This window comes from Sarcophilus harrisii, chromosome 2 (genome assembly GCF_902635505.1).
Source record: "Sarcophilus harrisii chromosome 2, mSarHar1.11, whole genome shotgun sequence".
In the NCBI taxonomy this organism is placed as follows: domain Eukaryota; kingdom Metazoa; phylum Chordata; class Mammalia; order Dasyuromorphia; family Dasyuridae; genus Sarcophilus; species Sarcophilus harrisii.
In genome coordinates this window covers 224,581,288-224,598,129 of record NC_045427.1, presented here as the reverse complement: position 1 = coordinate 224,598,129, position 16,842 = coordinate 224,581,288, and the positions used below count along the sequence as shown (strand labels likewise).

The following is a 16,842-nucleotide window of genomic DNA, read 5'->3' as shown; positions in this document are numbered from 1 at the left end:
GAGGATAATGAATAAAGTACTACTAATCAAGAACTATAGCGTATAATATACAGATTCAAGTAAAACTAGCTCTTGACTCGAAAAACTTGATTTGTATAAAAATCTGAATAACATAATATTGTTATAACAGTAATAATAATTAAAATAGACTGACATTTACATAGTACTTTATAGTTTGTCAATTTACATTATTTCAACTAATCTTCACAACAATCCTATGAAAAAAATACTATTACTATCCCCATTGTTCAAATGCTTTTAATTTTTTATATAAAATTTTTTTTGGGGGTAGTCCTTTCAAATAGTTATAACTAGAGATGTGTCTCACATTCAGATGAATATTTTCTCTATATATGTTTAATACTTAAAATCAATACTGATAGTAACACTAAAACAGCTTAAGCATAGCTACTAAATGACATGCATCAATCAAATGAGACTTCTAATTTTCTTACTAAGATATCACTCAATCTACTTTTTTCTCAAATCTCTTACCTGTCCCAGTAGCTGCACAAGCACAGATGTCCTTCCCTAATAGTCCCACAGGAATGCAGGCCTTCTGGATAGGGGTAGGTTGCTTGAAACCCATAGCTGTGATAGCCTGAGGAGATACAACTAAGTTAGACAGGAAAATGAATATTCCTATAAACTACAAAAAACAAATACTTATACCCTACCCAAAGCCAACCTTTTTTAGTCATGCTTAAAGCACTCAAAACAGCCTTATACCTTCAAGAGAGGTCGAGATAGATTCATGTCCTGGAATGTGAGGTTTTCATCATACTGAGAAGCATCTTCAAAAAAACCTGTTTCCTACAGAGAAAAAATAGAAGACTGAAATCAGCAACCAGTAAGAGTAAGAGCAACCAGTAATTTTCATAAGAATGACAATATATAAGCCAGATAACCCCTTCATGATCAAAAAGTCTTCTAGGACTTGGACAGAGCATCAGGATTTCCCAAAGCCATAATCACCTTCTCTCCTTTCTTCTGTTTCTTCGTTTTCTTCACTTTCAGTGTATCTACACAGAAGGAGGACAGTAATAATTATGTGGCATGTCTCCTATTTACTATTATTCCTGCATACTAAGACCTGGAATAGAATTCAAGGGCTTTTTACCTAAACTGAGTCTCAGTTTGTGTTTTCACACAAAGAAAGTATCTTATAAATAAAAGCATAAATCAGCTGGAAAATATTTAATAATAGGGGAAGGAAGATGGCTCCCAGAAAACCATTGGATGCAGAGCAGAAAGCAGAATCCAAAATTTTCTTTCTTTCTTTTTTTTTTTTTTTTTTTTTTTTTTTTTTTACAAAATTTTACAAGACTGCACAATATAACATTTACCTGCTTTGGTGAGAATTTGTTCATCAGCTGACGAATATTCTGATTCTGATTCTTCATCTTTTGTCTCTTCCTCATGTTCTTCGGACTCATCTTGATTTTCCTTCTCAGAAGCCTCATTTCCTTCCTTCTCATCATCTGTTTTCCCAGATTTGGCTTCTTTTTCCTAAAGAAGAAATCAAAATTTTATATTCACAGGAAAATCTAGAGTTGGATGAAAATAGATATCCAGGTCAACTGTATTATTAGTTATATATGGGTTCCAAATAACTAATAGTACACATTAGAAACACTCTTTGCCCCAACTTACACAAAAAAAAAACCCATACTAAATCATTAAAGGAAAATTGTGGGATTCTAGATAGATAACAAACTTGAGGGTTTAACTATGAAAAAAATCAGTGCCCTTCTTTCTCACCTCATTCTTCCGTTTTTTTCGAATTTTCTCAATCTTGTCATCTAGTGTTGTGGCTGCTCTCTACCAAAAAAGGAAAAGTGAAGTAAAATATCTTGTTTGACAGAATTGTGATTTACAGAAATACAATTATAAAACATTTGAGAAAAATAATGAAACATATTTTAAAGAATAGTCAGTGCTCATTGTTGGGCAGCCTGAATATTAAAAAAAAAAAAAAAAAAAAAAAAAAAAAAAGGATGGCATAGCATTTATTAAAACAAGATTTACATACATATTTTAATATGATAAGAATTATAGATGAAATGTCAATCAAACTATCAAGGAAGCATTTTATATAGCTAGGAAAAATAATAAAAGTTATTTGAAGAAATAAAAGGTCTAGAATTTCAAGGGAAATGAAAAACTGAATTCAGGAGCTATATAGATAACAATAGACCAGGGTGAGACATTTTGCCAACCAAGACAACTTAGTTCAGAAGAAGTCATCTATGACACTGGGGTGAGGAATTGGCTAGGAACAGCATGACGTGGCAGCAACACAATCTGTGGGTGTTAAAGAAACAGCAGCAAAAGTTCATATGTGCACATATTAACTAATAACAGAAAGGGGAGATAAGAGAGATAGGGAAAAAATCTGGAACACAAAGTCTTTACAAAAATGAATGTTGAAAACTATTTTTATGTGTATTTGAAAATAGAATACCACTGTAATTTAAAAAAATTAAAAAAAATAGACAATTTAAAAACATTTGAGTCACCCAACAAAACAAAATCCAGGAACTATATGAACACAATTACAAAACATTTTTCACACAAATAAAGTCCTCTCTAAATAATTGGAAAAATGACAATTCTACCTAGCTTAAATTTACTTATTCAGTGTCATGCCAATCAAACTGCTAAAAATTATTTTACAGAGCTAGAAAAAATAATAAAATTCATCTGAGGGGCAGATAGATGGTACAGTGCATAGAGCACCAGCTCTGGAAGTCAGGAGGATCTGAGTTCAAATCCAGCCGCAGACACTTAACACTTAGTAGCTGTGTGACCTTGGGCAAGGCACTTAATCCCAGCTGTCTTGCTTTTTCCCTCCCCTTCTCTCCCCTTCCCTCCCCCCCAAAAAAAGAAAAAAAAATTAACAGATCAGTGGAATTGGTAAGTTAAGTACACAAGACACAGCAGTCAATGATGATAGTAATTTACTGTTTGCTAAATCCATAAACGATAGCTTTTGAGATAAAAATTCGCTATTTGGCAAAAACTGCTGAGAAAACTGGAAAAAGTATAGCAAAAACTAAGCATTGACCAACATCTCATACCCTATATTAAGATAAGGTCAAAATGGATATACAATTTAGACATAAAGGATAATACCATAAGCAAACTAGAAGAATGAGGATAGTTCACCTGCCAGATCTATGGGGAAATGAAGAATTTATGACCAAACAGGAAATAGAGAATATCATGAAATGTGAAATAATTTTGATTATATTAAATTAGAAAGTTTTTACATAAAGCCAATGCAACCAAGATTAGAAGTAAATAGAAAGCTGAGAAACAATTTTTCCAGTATTTTCTGATAAGACCCTCATATCTAAAATATAGAGAGAATTAAGTCAATTACAAGAATAAATAATTTCCCTATTGACAAATGTCAAGAATATGAACAGGCAATTTTCAGATGAAAAAGTTAAAACCATTTATAATCATGAAAAATGCTCTAAATCACTACTGATTTGAGGAATGCAAATTAAAACAAATCTAAGGTACTATTCACACCTCTCAAATTGGCTAATATAAAAGAAAAGAAAAATGGTAATATTGGAGCAGATACAGGAAAACTGGAATGCTAATTATTGTTAGTTAAGTTGTAAACTGGCCCAATCATTCTGAAAAGCAATTTGGAACTATGCCATAGGGCTATAAAACTGCACAAAACTAGGTAATTTTCTACTATAATTTCTTATAATAGAATATTTATGCTCTTTTTAAGATCATGGGTTTCAAGTAATTCATTAATTCTTAAATTATCACTTCTTGATCTTCTTCAGGCCAGTTTTTTATCCCCCAATGAGATATTTCACTTTAAAAACTTTTTTTTAATTTAAAGTTTTGAGTTCCAAATTCTATCACCTCTCCTGAAATAAGAGGAGTTATAGGTATACATATACAACCATGAAAAACACTTCTTTATCAGTCATTTTGTGCACTTTGATCCAGCAATACCTCTATTAGTTTTATATCAAAAGAGATCATAAAAAAATGGAAAAGAACCCACATGTACAAAACTGTTTATAGCAAGTCTCTTTGTGGTGGCAAAGAATTGGAAATAAGTGGATATCCATCAGTTGGGGAATGCTGAACAAGTTGTGGTATATGAATGTAATGGAATATTATTGTCTATAAGAAATGTTGAACAGGAAGATTTCAGAAAAACTTGTAAAGATTTACATGAATTGATGCTGGGTATTTTCACTTTTTTTACTTTCATTCTTTTTCTTTTATTCAAGTCTTCTTGTACAAAACGACTAATACAGAAGTGTTTCACATAATTGTGTATGGAAGAAGGGATGGGATAGAACTTGAAACACAAAACTTTAAATAAAAATTTGTTGTTTTTTGAATATTAAATCTCATGGGGGGGAAAAAAACTGACCTGAGGATCAAGGAGAGGTAATTTAAGAATTACTGGATTACTTGAAACTCACAACCTTAAAAAGAGCATACTCTATTTCAAGAAAGTATAAAGGAAAACTATCCAGAGGTATCATAGAACCAGAAGAAAAAACTGAAATTCCTTTTTTCTTTTTTGGTGGGTGGAGGGGTGGCAATTGGGATTAAAAGACTTGCTTAGGGTCACACAGCTAATAAATGTTAAATATCTATTGGTCAAATTTGAACTCATGTCCTCCTGACTCCAGAATTGGCTTCTCCATTCCCTGTGCCTTTTTGCTGCTCACAGCACCTTCTAGCTAAAATTTAAAGAATTCACTGACTTCTCATTCCCCCACACTGAGAAGGCAAGCAAATTGAAATAGGTTATACATGTGCAGTTATACAAAACATTTTTCCATGTTAGTCATATTGCAAAAGAAAACAGGCCAAGGGGCAGCGAGGGGGCGCAGTGGATAGAGCACCAGCCCTAAAGTAGACACCAGCCCTAAAGTAAAGCCCTAAAGGAGAACCAGAATTCAAATTTGACCTCGGACACTTAACACTTCCTAGCTGTGTGATCCTGGGCAAGTCCCCAATTGCCTCAGGGGGAAAAAGAAAAAGAAAACAGAGGTCAAAAGAAAAAAGGATGAAAAAAGTATGCTTCAATCTATATTCAAACTCCATCAGTTCTTTCTCTGAAAACAGACAGTATTTTTCATCATAAATCTCAGAATTTTCTTGGATTATTGTATTGCTGAGCTAAATTATTCAATTGATCAACAAATACTATTGTTTACTATATGATGACCAATTCTGATGGACCTGGCCATCCTCAGCAAGGAGATCAACCAAATCATTTCCAATGGAGCAGTAATGAACTGAACCAGCTACGCTCAGAGAAAGAACTCTGGGAGATGACTAAGAACCATTACATTGAATTCCCAATCCCTATATTTATGCCCACCTGCATTTTTGATTTCCTTCACAAGCTAATTGTACAATATTTCAGAGTCTGATTCTTTTTGTACAGCAAAATAACGGTTTGGTCATGTATACCTATTGTGTATCTAAGTTATATTTTAATATATTTAACATCTACTGATCATTCTGCCATCTGGGGGAGGGGGTGGGGGGTAAGAGGTGAAAAATTGGAACAAGAGGTTTGGCAATTGTTAATGCTGTAAAGTTACCCATGCATATAACCTGTAAATAAAAGGCCATTAAATAAATAAATAAATTTTAAAAAAAACAAATACTATTGTTGTTAATGTGTATAATGTTCTCCTGGTTCTGCTCATTTAACTTTGTGTGAAAAATTATCACAGAATCATGCCAGATTAAACAACTATCATAATAAATAAGCAGAGAGCTTAGTATACATATTTCGGGAGGCAAAGGAATGAAGGTTACAGCCAAAAATAAAATATCCAGCAAAAATGAGCATAATTCTTTAAAAAAAAAAAAAAAAAAAAAAAAAAAAAACTCCACGAACATTTAATGAAATGAGAAATTTACAAGTATTGCTGATAAAAATGCCTGAGCTGAACAGAAAAAAATGACATTCAAACACAAGACAAGAGAAACATTAAAAAAGTGAACTGTTTCATTCCTACATGGGGAGAAAATAACTCCCCAAAAATGTTATCATTAGGATAGGTAGAAGGAATCTACATAAATGGGAAATACATTTGTGATTTGATTATGTTGGGATAATCTAAAAAAAAAAAAAAAAACCTAAGAGGCAAGAGAGATACACTAGAAGCAGGGGAAGGGAGAAGAATGGGTAAAATTAGCTTACATAAAAGGAAAATTATAGTGGAGGAGAAAATGAAACACTTATCTGAACTGGTATCTTGAATACAGTTAATGAAGGTAGACTGAGATACATATTTGGAGCAAAATCAGTTTATTAATTGACCCATATAATTTAACAAAACAGTTCAGACTGTCCACCTCGGTAAAGCCAGTTGACCCCAGTTAGGAGGAGTGTACTCTCCTTACATACACACAACAGGGTCAATATCATGACTGGCTATACTAAAATTCCAATGCGCACTAATCACATTTTCTCTATCAAGTAATGTTAATTGACTTATGGGACCCATCTGCATCTTGTAATCTTTACTTAGAGATCAAAATTACCAGACCTGTATTTTTCTGGAAAAGATATAATTTCCCTCAAATTCAAAAGGAGAGGCAAATACCAAATAAATATTTTTGGCCCTTAAGGACAATAAACAGAAGTCCTGGAAGTTATTCCAGAGGCTACCAATATGACAGTTAACAACTTTTCCAAATTCCTAATTTGTAATTTCTAATTGTATTTCCTCAATAGTTTCTCCATTTATCCTACTCTCTCTTTCATCCTTTTCATCCTCAAGTGTGTTACCTTTGATACCACCTTCCCCAATCTACCCTCCCTTCTCTCTGCACCACTTCATCCCTTCCTTTATTCCCTTCTCCTGGTGTAGAGTAAGATTAACATTTCCTACTAAATGTGTATGTTACTTTGTCTTTGAGAGAATTCTCATCAGTAAGGTTTATGCACTCTGTCCCCCACTTCTCCCATCTTCCCCTCCTCTGTAAAAGTTCTTCCATACCTTTTATGTCATATAACTTACCCCATTCTATTCCTCTCTTTTCCCTTCTCCCAATACATTCTTTCTTCATACCTTAATTTTATTTTTTAGATAATTATCCTATCATATTCAACTCACACCCAAGCTCTCTATGTTTACTCTTTCTAATAACCCTAATAATGAAAACTTCTTAGGAGTTATAAGTATAATCTTCCCTTGCAAGAATGATAATAGTTTAACTTTATTGAATCCCTTATGAATTTTCTCCTGTTTACCTTTGTAATGCTTCTTTTGAGTCTTTTTTTCCCCTGAGGAAATTGGGTTAAGTGACTTGCCCAGGGTCACACAGCTAGGAAGTGTTGTGTCCGAAGTCAAATTTGAACTCAGGTCCTCCTGACTTCAAGGGTGGTGCTCTATCCACTGTACCACTTAGCTGCCCCTTGAGTCTTGTATTTAAGTCAAATTTTTTATTCAGTTCCGTTTTTGTTTTTTTTTTTTAAACAGGAATATCTGAAAGTCTATATCCACGTTCACCCTTGAAGGATTATACTCAGTTTTGCAGGGTAGGTAATTCTTGCTTGGAATCCTACACTCTTTCACTTTCCAGAATCATATTCCAAGCTCTCTGATCTTTTAACATGGAGCCTGAAAATGTTTTGTGTTCTTGATTTTGGCTCCACAATACTTGAACTATTTCTTTCTGGCTGCTTGCAATATTTTCTCCTTGACTTGGGAACTCTAGTCTATAATGTTCCTTGGAGTTTTCATTTGAGGATCACTTTTCGAAGCTAAGTGGCAAATTCTTTAAATTTCTATTTTACCCTCTGGAGCAGAGCCAAGAGGGTGGAGAAATGCCAGAAAGCTTCCCCCAGCTTCCCCTGGAAAAAATGCTAAATCAAGCCTCTAAACTCTGCAGTGACAGAACCCACAAAAGACAGAATAAAACAATTTTCCAGGTTAAGATAACTTAGGACTTCAGGAAAGGTCTGTCTCACTTGCGTAAAAGGGAAGCACTGCCCAGTGCAGCTGTGCTACAGGAAATCCAGTTGGAGGCTCTGAGCCACAACACAGATCAGTGGATGCACCTCAGGCTTACCTCCATGTGCCAGTGTTCAGCAGATCAGCTGTGAGATCAGTCCAAGCACAGAAGGTAAACTGCAAGCCCCTGAAACCCAGCACAACAGGTCTGCCTAAATCAGGCCAACCCAGTGCAATGGGAAAGTCACCAGCAACACCAGCCCCACTGCAGAAAGTCAATGACAAGGCCTTTTTCCTCCTGAAAAAAAAAAAGCTTGGAAGAGTCTCCCTTGTGCCCTAGGAGCAGAGTTCAGCTTTAAAAAATTAGCAAAAATCCAAAAAAAAAAAAAAAAAAAAGAGTACTGACCATAGAAAGCTACTATGACAAAAGGGAAGATCAGAACACAAACTCAGACGAGAACAAATCTACATATGAAGCTTCAAAGGGGAATATGAATTGGTTTCAAGCTCAAAAAATTTTCCTGTAAGAGTTCAGAAAGATTTTTAAAAATCAATGAAGAGATTTAGAAGAAAAATTGGGAAAACAAGAGGTATATAGGCAGGAGAAAAAAAAAGTCAAGACCTTGGAAAAGGAAGCACAAAGACTAACTGAAGGGAAAAAAAAAACATTCCTTAAAGTTAAAATTTGGTGAAGTACTTGATCATCTAATTTGAGAATATCAGGGTAGTTTTCCTTGATAATTTCTTGAAATATGATATCTACATTACTTTTTGAGCATGGCTTTCAAGTAATAAAATAATTCTTAAATTATCTCTGCTGAACCTATTTTCCAGGTCAGTTTTTTAAATGAGATTTCACATTTTGTTCTGATTTCTTCCCTTTTTTTGATATTTTATTTTATTGCTCTTTGATTTCACATGTTGTCATGAACTTCCAGTTGCCCAATTCTAATTTTTAAGAATTTTCTTCATTGAACTTTTGTATTTTCTTCTCCATTTCTCCAATTCTACTTTTTTTCAATTTATTTCTTTTTTTTCTGTTACATATGTATATTAACTTTTAAAATACACATTTCTTTATGAGTCCTATTGAGAGAGAAAAATCAGAACAAAGGGAAAAGTACCTCTGGAAAGTAAAAAAAAAAAAGAAAAGAAAAAAGTTGTTGTGATATAAGAGCCATGTGCCAGTGGCTACTAGAGATCCAACCCAGACCTGCAGAATGGATCTCCTCATGTGAGAGGATGATACAAGGAAACCGAGAGGCAGTTACATTCTCTGATCTCTATTCTCTTCCTTCTTGCTTCCAATTTACTTCATTCCCAGGCTGTGTAAGTAAAGGCTGCTTTGCAACTCCTTCAGATGTTATGATTCACAGTTGTGGAGGCTCTCAGAGAATTGACCTGCCCCTTCACCTAGGCATCATCCTTAACAAGATGTAAACATACTATGTGCTGATATACATTCAATCTCCAATTCTTTTTCTGGATACAGATGGCATTTTCTATCCAAAATTTGTTGGGATTGCCTTAAATCACTAAATCACTGAGAAGAACCAAGTCTTTCATAGCTGATCATCGCACAATCTTGCTATTACTACAATGTACTGCTGGTTTGTTTTGTTTTGCTCAACATCAATTTATGTAAATGTTTTCAGGCTTTTCTAAAATCAGCTTGTTCATCATTTTTTATAGAATATTCCATTACCTTCATATACCACAACTTATCCAGCCACTCCCCAACTGATGAGCATCTACTCATTTTCCACTTCTTAGTTACCACAAAAAGAGCTGCTACAAACATTTTTGCACATGTGGGTCCTTTTCCCTCCTTTATAATTTCCTAGAGGTACAAACCCCAGTAGAGGCACTGCTGGGTCAAAAAGTATACACACAGTTTAATAGCTCTTTGGATATAATTCCAAATTAAATGGTTGGATCATTTCACAACTCCATTGAGTTGCATTAATGCATTAATGTTCAAATTCAACTTTTTAATGCATTCTTCTCGAACGAATTTTTGTGTATCTTTTTCTGCTTGTCCAATTCTTTTTTTAAGATATTCTTTTCAATGGATTTTTATGTCTCTTTTACCATTTGGGCATTTGGCCTATTTTTAAGCTATTATTTTCTTCAGAATTTTTTATGCCTCCTTTACCAAACCGCTGACTTTTTTTATATTTTTATTGCATCACTGTCATTTCTTTTGGCAGTTTTTCCTCTACCTCTTTTATATGATTTTTTAAAAATCCTTTTTGAGCTTTTCATTTCTTTGACGCTTTGGATGTAGCAGTTTTGACTTTGTTGTCTTCTGAATTCATGTTTTGATGTTCCCTATTGCCAGATCAACTTTCTATGGGCAGGATTTTGTTGTTGCCATTTGCTGATTTTTCTAGCCTACTTCTTGACTTTTTACCTGACATCAATTTTGAGGGGGGGGAGGGGAGTAAAGGAGGGTGGCACTGTCCCAAAAAACTTCAGGTTTCTGTTTTACAGAACTAGTTCAGGGAAAGAAGGCAAAGTTCTTCCAAAGTGGTGTGGTCTAAGGACAGGCCTATGCACTACTCTTCTGTGTTCTACTTTGGGAGTACACAGGGAACTGGGACCAGGAGCCCCATTTCTCGAGGTCACAAGCACTGTGTATTAGTGTTCCTCCTCATCCTAAGCCTTTAAACCAGGCCTGTGATGCGAATCCAATCTGGGCAATGCAAGTCTTGTACCCAGAGCCAGCAAAGGGATCCTGTCGTCTGCTTCTGAACCAGTGCAGAACACTTTCCCCTTTATAATCTGTGGCTAATAGTGCCAGAAGACACCAGGGCTGCTAATGATGATTCAGTCAGCCCCAAGGCCTGCTGCTGTTTCAGGCTGTGGCACAACCTTTACTCAGCTGCACTCTACTTTCACCCACAATAGACCTTTCTAGTTGAATTTCCAAGAAGCTGTTTTAAGGTTAGAAAATTGTCTCATCCTGTGCTTGGTGGAATCTGCCATTCCAAAATTTGTTTTGAGACTTCATTTCACATTGTTTGGAAGGGAACTGGAGAGAGCTCAGGCAAGTCCCTGCTTTGTCTCTACCATTATGGCTCTGCCCCCCTTTCCAAAGTGTGAAAGGGAAAGTTAAATGAGCTACAAAAGGAAATAGATAATAAATCCATACTAGTGAGTTCCCTCAATTTACATCTCTCATAACTAAATAAATCTAACCATAAAAAAGTTATGGAAGAGAAAAAAACTTTAGAAAAGTTAGATATGTTAGACCTCTGGGAAAACTGCAAAGCAAGATGGCAGAAATCAGGCATAAACCAACATCTCCCACTATATTATCAACATATGATCAAAATACATACATAATTAGTCATAAAAAATGATATCATATTGCTAAGATGATAGGAAAAGTTAATGACATTGTTGGAGGTGATATGGGAAAACTGGGACACTGATACATTGTTGGTGGAACTGTGAACGGATCCAACCATTCTGGAGAGCAGTTTGAAACTATGCTCAAAAAGTTATCGAGCTGTGTGGTACAGCAGTATAGGGACCCACATTTGCAAAAATGTTTGTGGCAGCCTTTTTTGTAGTAGCTAGAAACTGAAAAATGAGTGGGTGCCCATCAGTTGGAGAATGGCTAAATAAGTTATGGTATATGAATGATATGAAATATTATTGTTCTGTAAGAAACGACCAGCAGGATGTTTCCTTTTTTTTCTTTATTGTAACTTTTTATTGACAGAACATATGCCTGGGTAATTTTTTACATCATTATCCCTTGCACTCACTTCTGTTCCGACTTTTTCCTTCCCTCCCTCCACCCCTTCCCCTAGATGGCAAGCAGTCTTATACATGTTAAATATGTTATAGTATATCCTAGGGGAAAAATTGGAACAAGAGGTTTGGCAATTGTCAATGCTGTAAAGTTACCCATACATATAACCTGTAAATAAAAGGCTATTAAAAATTAAAATATATGTATATTATATCCTAGATACAATATATGTGTGCAGAACCGAACAGTTCTCTTGTTGCACAGGGAGAATTGGATTCAGAAGGTAAAAATAACCTGGGAAGAAAAACAAATATGTGAACAGTTTACACTCATTTCTCAGTGTTCTTTCTTTGGGTGTAGCTGCTTCTGTCTATCACTGATCAACTGGAACTGAGTGAGATCTTCTCTTTGTTGAAGAAATCCACTTCCATCAGAATACATCCTCATACAGTATTGTTGTTGAAGTACATAATGATCTCCTGGTTCTGCTCATTTCACTTAGCATCAGTTCATGTAAGTCTCTCCAGACCTCTCTGAATTCATCCTGCATCCTCTGAATTGCATCCTTACATGAACTGATGCTAAGTGAAGTGAGTAGAACCAAAAGAACACTGTGCATAGAAACAACAAAATTATGTGATGATCAACTGTAATAGATGTGGTTCTTTTCAACAGTTAGGGGATTCAGATCAGTTCCAATGGATGTGATGAAGAAAGTCATCTACACCCAAAGAGAGGACTACAGGAAATGTCCTATGTTCACAACATAGCACTTTCACTCTTTTTGTTATTTGCTTGAATTTTATTTTCTTTCTCATTTTTTTTCCTTTTTGATCTGATTCTTCCTGTGCCACAAGATAATTGTATAAATATGTATATCTACATTCAATTCACATATATTTTTACCATGTTTAACATATATTGGATTACTTGCCATCTAGAAGAGGGGGTGAGGGGGAGGAAGGGAAATTAGAACACAAGCTTTTGCAAGGGTCAATGGTGAAAAATTATCCTTGTGTATGTTTTGAAAATAAAAAGCTCCAATAAAAAATATTTGAATATCATAAACAAATTGGAAGAGGATAGATAAATTTAACCATCAGACCTATGAATAAGGGGAAGAGTTTAGAACCAAACAAGAGAAAGAGAATCACAGGAGGTAAAACAGGTGTTTGATTAAATGAAATTTCAAAAGTTTCTACACAAACAAAACCAAGGCAGTCAAAACTAGAAGGAAAGCAAGAAACTATTTCTCTAATAATATCTTCAATTCTTAAATATAAAAAGAACCAAGCCAAATTTATAAAAAGAAAAGCCATTCCCTAATTAATAAATTGTCAAGGGATATGAAAAAAGTTTTCAAATGAAATCAAAGGTCATGTGAAAAAATGTTCTACATTACTAATGATCAGAGAAATTATAGCAAACTCTTTCTGATGACAAAGAATTAGAAACTGAGGAAATGTCCATCAAATGGGGAATGGCTAAACAACTTGTAGCTTTGATACTTTGATAGCTATTATGCTCTAAGAAATGATGAGGGAATGGTTTCAAAAAAATCTAAAAAGACTATATGAAATGATAAAAAGGAAAGTGAGCAGAACCAAAAGAACATTATACACAGTAATATCAATATGGTAATGATCATCAATTGAAAGATTTGACTACTCTGATTTAAACAACGATCCACAAGAGTTCCAAAGTGCTCATGATGAAAAATGCTATTTAACCATCAAAAAGAGAATTGATAAATATCTGAGAATATATTGAAACATATTATGCTTCACTTTTTTAATCTTGCTTTTTTTGTGGAGTGGAGGGAACTATAAGGCTAATATGGAACTATGTTTTGCAAGATTTCACATGTCCAGTAGGTTTCATATTCCTTGCCTTCTCAATGGGTGCAGGAGCAGCTAGCTGGAAGGAAGGAGACAATCAGGAACGCAAAAAAAAGAATGTTAAGGGACAGCTAGGTAGTACAGTGGATAGCACACCAGCCCTGAGGTCAGGAAGGTCTGACTTCAAATCTGATCTCAGACACTTAACACTCGCTGGCTATGTGACTCATGGCAAGTCACTTAACCCCAATGGGGAGAGTGGGGAGAAGGGGGAAGGGGGGGAGGGTGTTAAAAATAAATAAATAAATAAAAGGTATAGCTCTCTCAATAACATAGGAGGATACATTCAAAAATGAATGTAATTTTAACAAAACAAAAAAATTTTTTAAAACTATTGTTTATTATAATAAGCAAAAGATAGTTTCATGACTTAACCAAGAAATATCAAAAATCCAAAGTACATATAAGAAATGTAAAAAGGTAATGGAGTATGGAAGAGAAGCATGAAAAGGCTTATATGAACTGATAAAAAGTGATATTAAGCAGTAACACAAATATACACAATGTCTACATCAATGTAAATGGAAAGAACAATAATTTTTAAAAGCATTAAAAAATGAATACAGCAAAATTATAACACTCAAGCTTGGTCCCAAGCTCTTCCCCATGGTTTCTTTGCAGAAGTAGAGGACTTTGAGTCTGCAAAATAGTAACAGATTTTTTTGATACACTGGCTGATTTCCCTGAACTTTTTCCTTCTTATTTTTTCCTTTGTTATTAGAGAGGATTGTTCCCTAAAGAAGGGAGGGAGGAATAAGTGAGAAGAACTTATTAATATAGGTGAGGTAGAACAAAATCTATCAGTAAAATTTTATTTTTAAAAATGCATAGCATAATTCCAAGTGGAGTTTATGAGTCTACATGAAAAACAAATGTCAAGTTAAGTAACTAATATTTTGGTCCTGGAACCCATTCTCTTGACTCCAAATCAATCAGGGCCCTATCTTAAATTTCCTTATTACTACAAAACTCACCTTCTTTTTGAGTTGACTCATAACATCAGCCATGGCCCAGCTTCCATCATATGCTCCCTCTTTTTCAGTAAAAACAAAGTCTGGATTGAAATCAACACTCCGATTCTTCCGCAATGCCTGCTTTTTTCTGCCCAGCAAAATGGGCTCCTGAAGAGAACAATGGGGAGAAGTGGAGCCAGAGTTGGTGCCCAACAGATTTCACATATAGGAAGGCTGGAGGACGTAAACAATCTCATTCTTATTTGAAATTTTTACTTTTTTTCTTAAATAAACTTTATGCCTTTTTTTGAGAATTGAGAAGAAATTCTATGAAGTACATCTTTACTAAGTAAAATCTGAAAAAAGCCCTCTGTAATTAAGTAATAACTGTCTTTCAACATTTCCGCCTCACCATTCCTCAAACTTCACACTTCTACGTCTTTGCTCACAGTTTCCCACATCTAGAATGCCTTCCTACGAATAACAACTTCACTTTGCTGAAATTCTTTCGTGATTTACTTCTTTCAACAGTGAAAGATCCTGACCCCTAGGTATACTTATTGTGTATCTAATTTATATTTTAATATATTTAACATCTACTGGTCATCCTGCCATCTAGGAGAGGGGTTTGGGGTAGAGGTGAAAATTGGAACAAGAGGTTTGGCAGTTGTTAATGCTGTAAAGTTACCCATGTATATATCCTGTAAATAAAAGGCTATTAAATAAAAAAAATAATAATAAATTAAAAAAAAAAAAAAGAATGCTGATGGCCCATCTAAGAATACTGAATACCAAAGAAAAGTAGAAGAGAAAATGCTGGCTAGAAACTGGAAACTGAGTGGATGCCCATCAGTTGGAGAATGGCTGAATAAATTGTGGCCTATGAATGTTATGGAATATTACTGTTCTGTAAGAAATGACCAACAGGATGATTTCAGAAAGGCCTGGAGAGACTTACACGAACTGATGCTGAGTGAAATGAGCAGGACCAGGAGATCATTATATACTTCAACAACAATACTATATGATGACCAGTTCTGATGGACCAGGCCATCCTCAGCAACGAGATCAACCAAATCATTTCTAATGGAGCAGTAATGAACTGAACTAGCTATGCCCAGAAAAAGAACTCTGGGAGATGACTAAAAACCATTACATTGAACTCCCAATCCCTATATTTATGCACACCTGCATTTTTGATTTCCTTCACAAGCTAATTGTACAATATTTCAGAGTCTGATTCTTTTTCTACAGCAAAATAACGTTTTGGTCATGTATACTTATTGTGTATCTAAGTTATATTTTAATATATTTAACATCTACTGGTCATCCTGCCATCTGGGGGAGGGGATGGGGGGAAAGAGGGGAAAAATTGGAACAAGAGGTTTGGCAATTGTTAATGCTGTAAAGTTACCCATGTATATATCCTGTAAATAAAAGGCTATTAAATTTAAAAAAATAATAATAAAATAAAATTTTAAAAAAAGAAAAAAAAAAAAAAAAAAAAAAAGAAAGATCCTGACCCCTTCAGAGGTTTCTTGGCACAGATACTGGAGTGGTTTGCCATTCCCTTCTCCAGCTCCTTTTACAGATGAGGAAACTGAGGCAGAGGGGCGTAATTAACTAGCCCGGGGTCACACAGCTAAGAAGCGCCTGAGGCTGAATTAGAACTTCGGGTCCAGGGCGCTATCTCCGGGTGCCATCTGAAATTCTACTCGGCTTTCTCGATCCAGTCAAGAAACCATTTCCTCTAAGACGGACTACTTAATGAAACTGCGCTCTTCTTCCTCGGAACCTCCAAAATAATATGTACCTTTATTAGGCGCTCATTCCATTTACCAACTTTGTAGCAGTTACAATCACAGATCGCATACACGCTGATGGGATGAGTACATGGTAAGTGACCGCATCATCAAATAGCCTCCTTCCAACTAGGACCGCTCCCACCGAAGAGAACCGGGCCCTGCAGACCCAAGTTTTAGATAAATGTCTGTCCCAAACAATTAACAAGCATTTATCGAGCTCCAACTAAGTGCCAGAGTCCGCACTGACACGGGAGAAAAAGGAAGCAGTCCCTAGAACCCACTCTTGCTCAACTCCAGACACTTTTCTCCCACTGAACCGCGTTGCACCCCAGAGAGGCCCCCGAGACTCCCACCTACCTCTTCCTCCTCATCTCCGCTGTCCGACTCCGGTTCCGGGGGTCCCTCATCGTCTTCCCCAATAGTTCCAATCAAGTCCAAATCCTGCAGCAT

General features: G+C 35.3%; 1 protein-coding gene across 2 annotated transcripts in view; it reads right to left on the bottom strand.

Annotated features, from left to right (window-relative positions):
• Positions 1–16,842, bottom strand: part of DDX27 (DEAD-box helicase 27) — a 24,165-nt gene extending 7,323 nt beyond the window's left edge. Inside the window, exons 1-7 of one of the 2 annotated variants that reach the window (XM_031951605.1) lie at positions 16,750–16,842; positions 14,609–14,755; positions 1,762–1,821; positions 1,347–1,509; positions 976–1,022; positions 730–813; positions 496–601 (exon numbers count right to left, since the gene is read on the bottom strand). In XM_031951605.1, coding sequence (XP_031807465.1) covers positions 496–601; positions 730–813; positions 976–1,022; positions 1,347–1,509; positions 1,762–1,821; positions 14,609–14,755; positions 16,750–16,842 — 700 coding nt within the window. Of the gene's footprint in view, positions 1–495; positions 602–729; positions 814–975; positions 1,023–1,346; positions 1,510–1,761; positions 1,822–8,091; positions 8,272–14,608; positions 14,756–16,749 lie in introns of those variants that run through there. The other variant, XM_031951606.1, reaches the window with a different exon arrangement.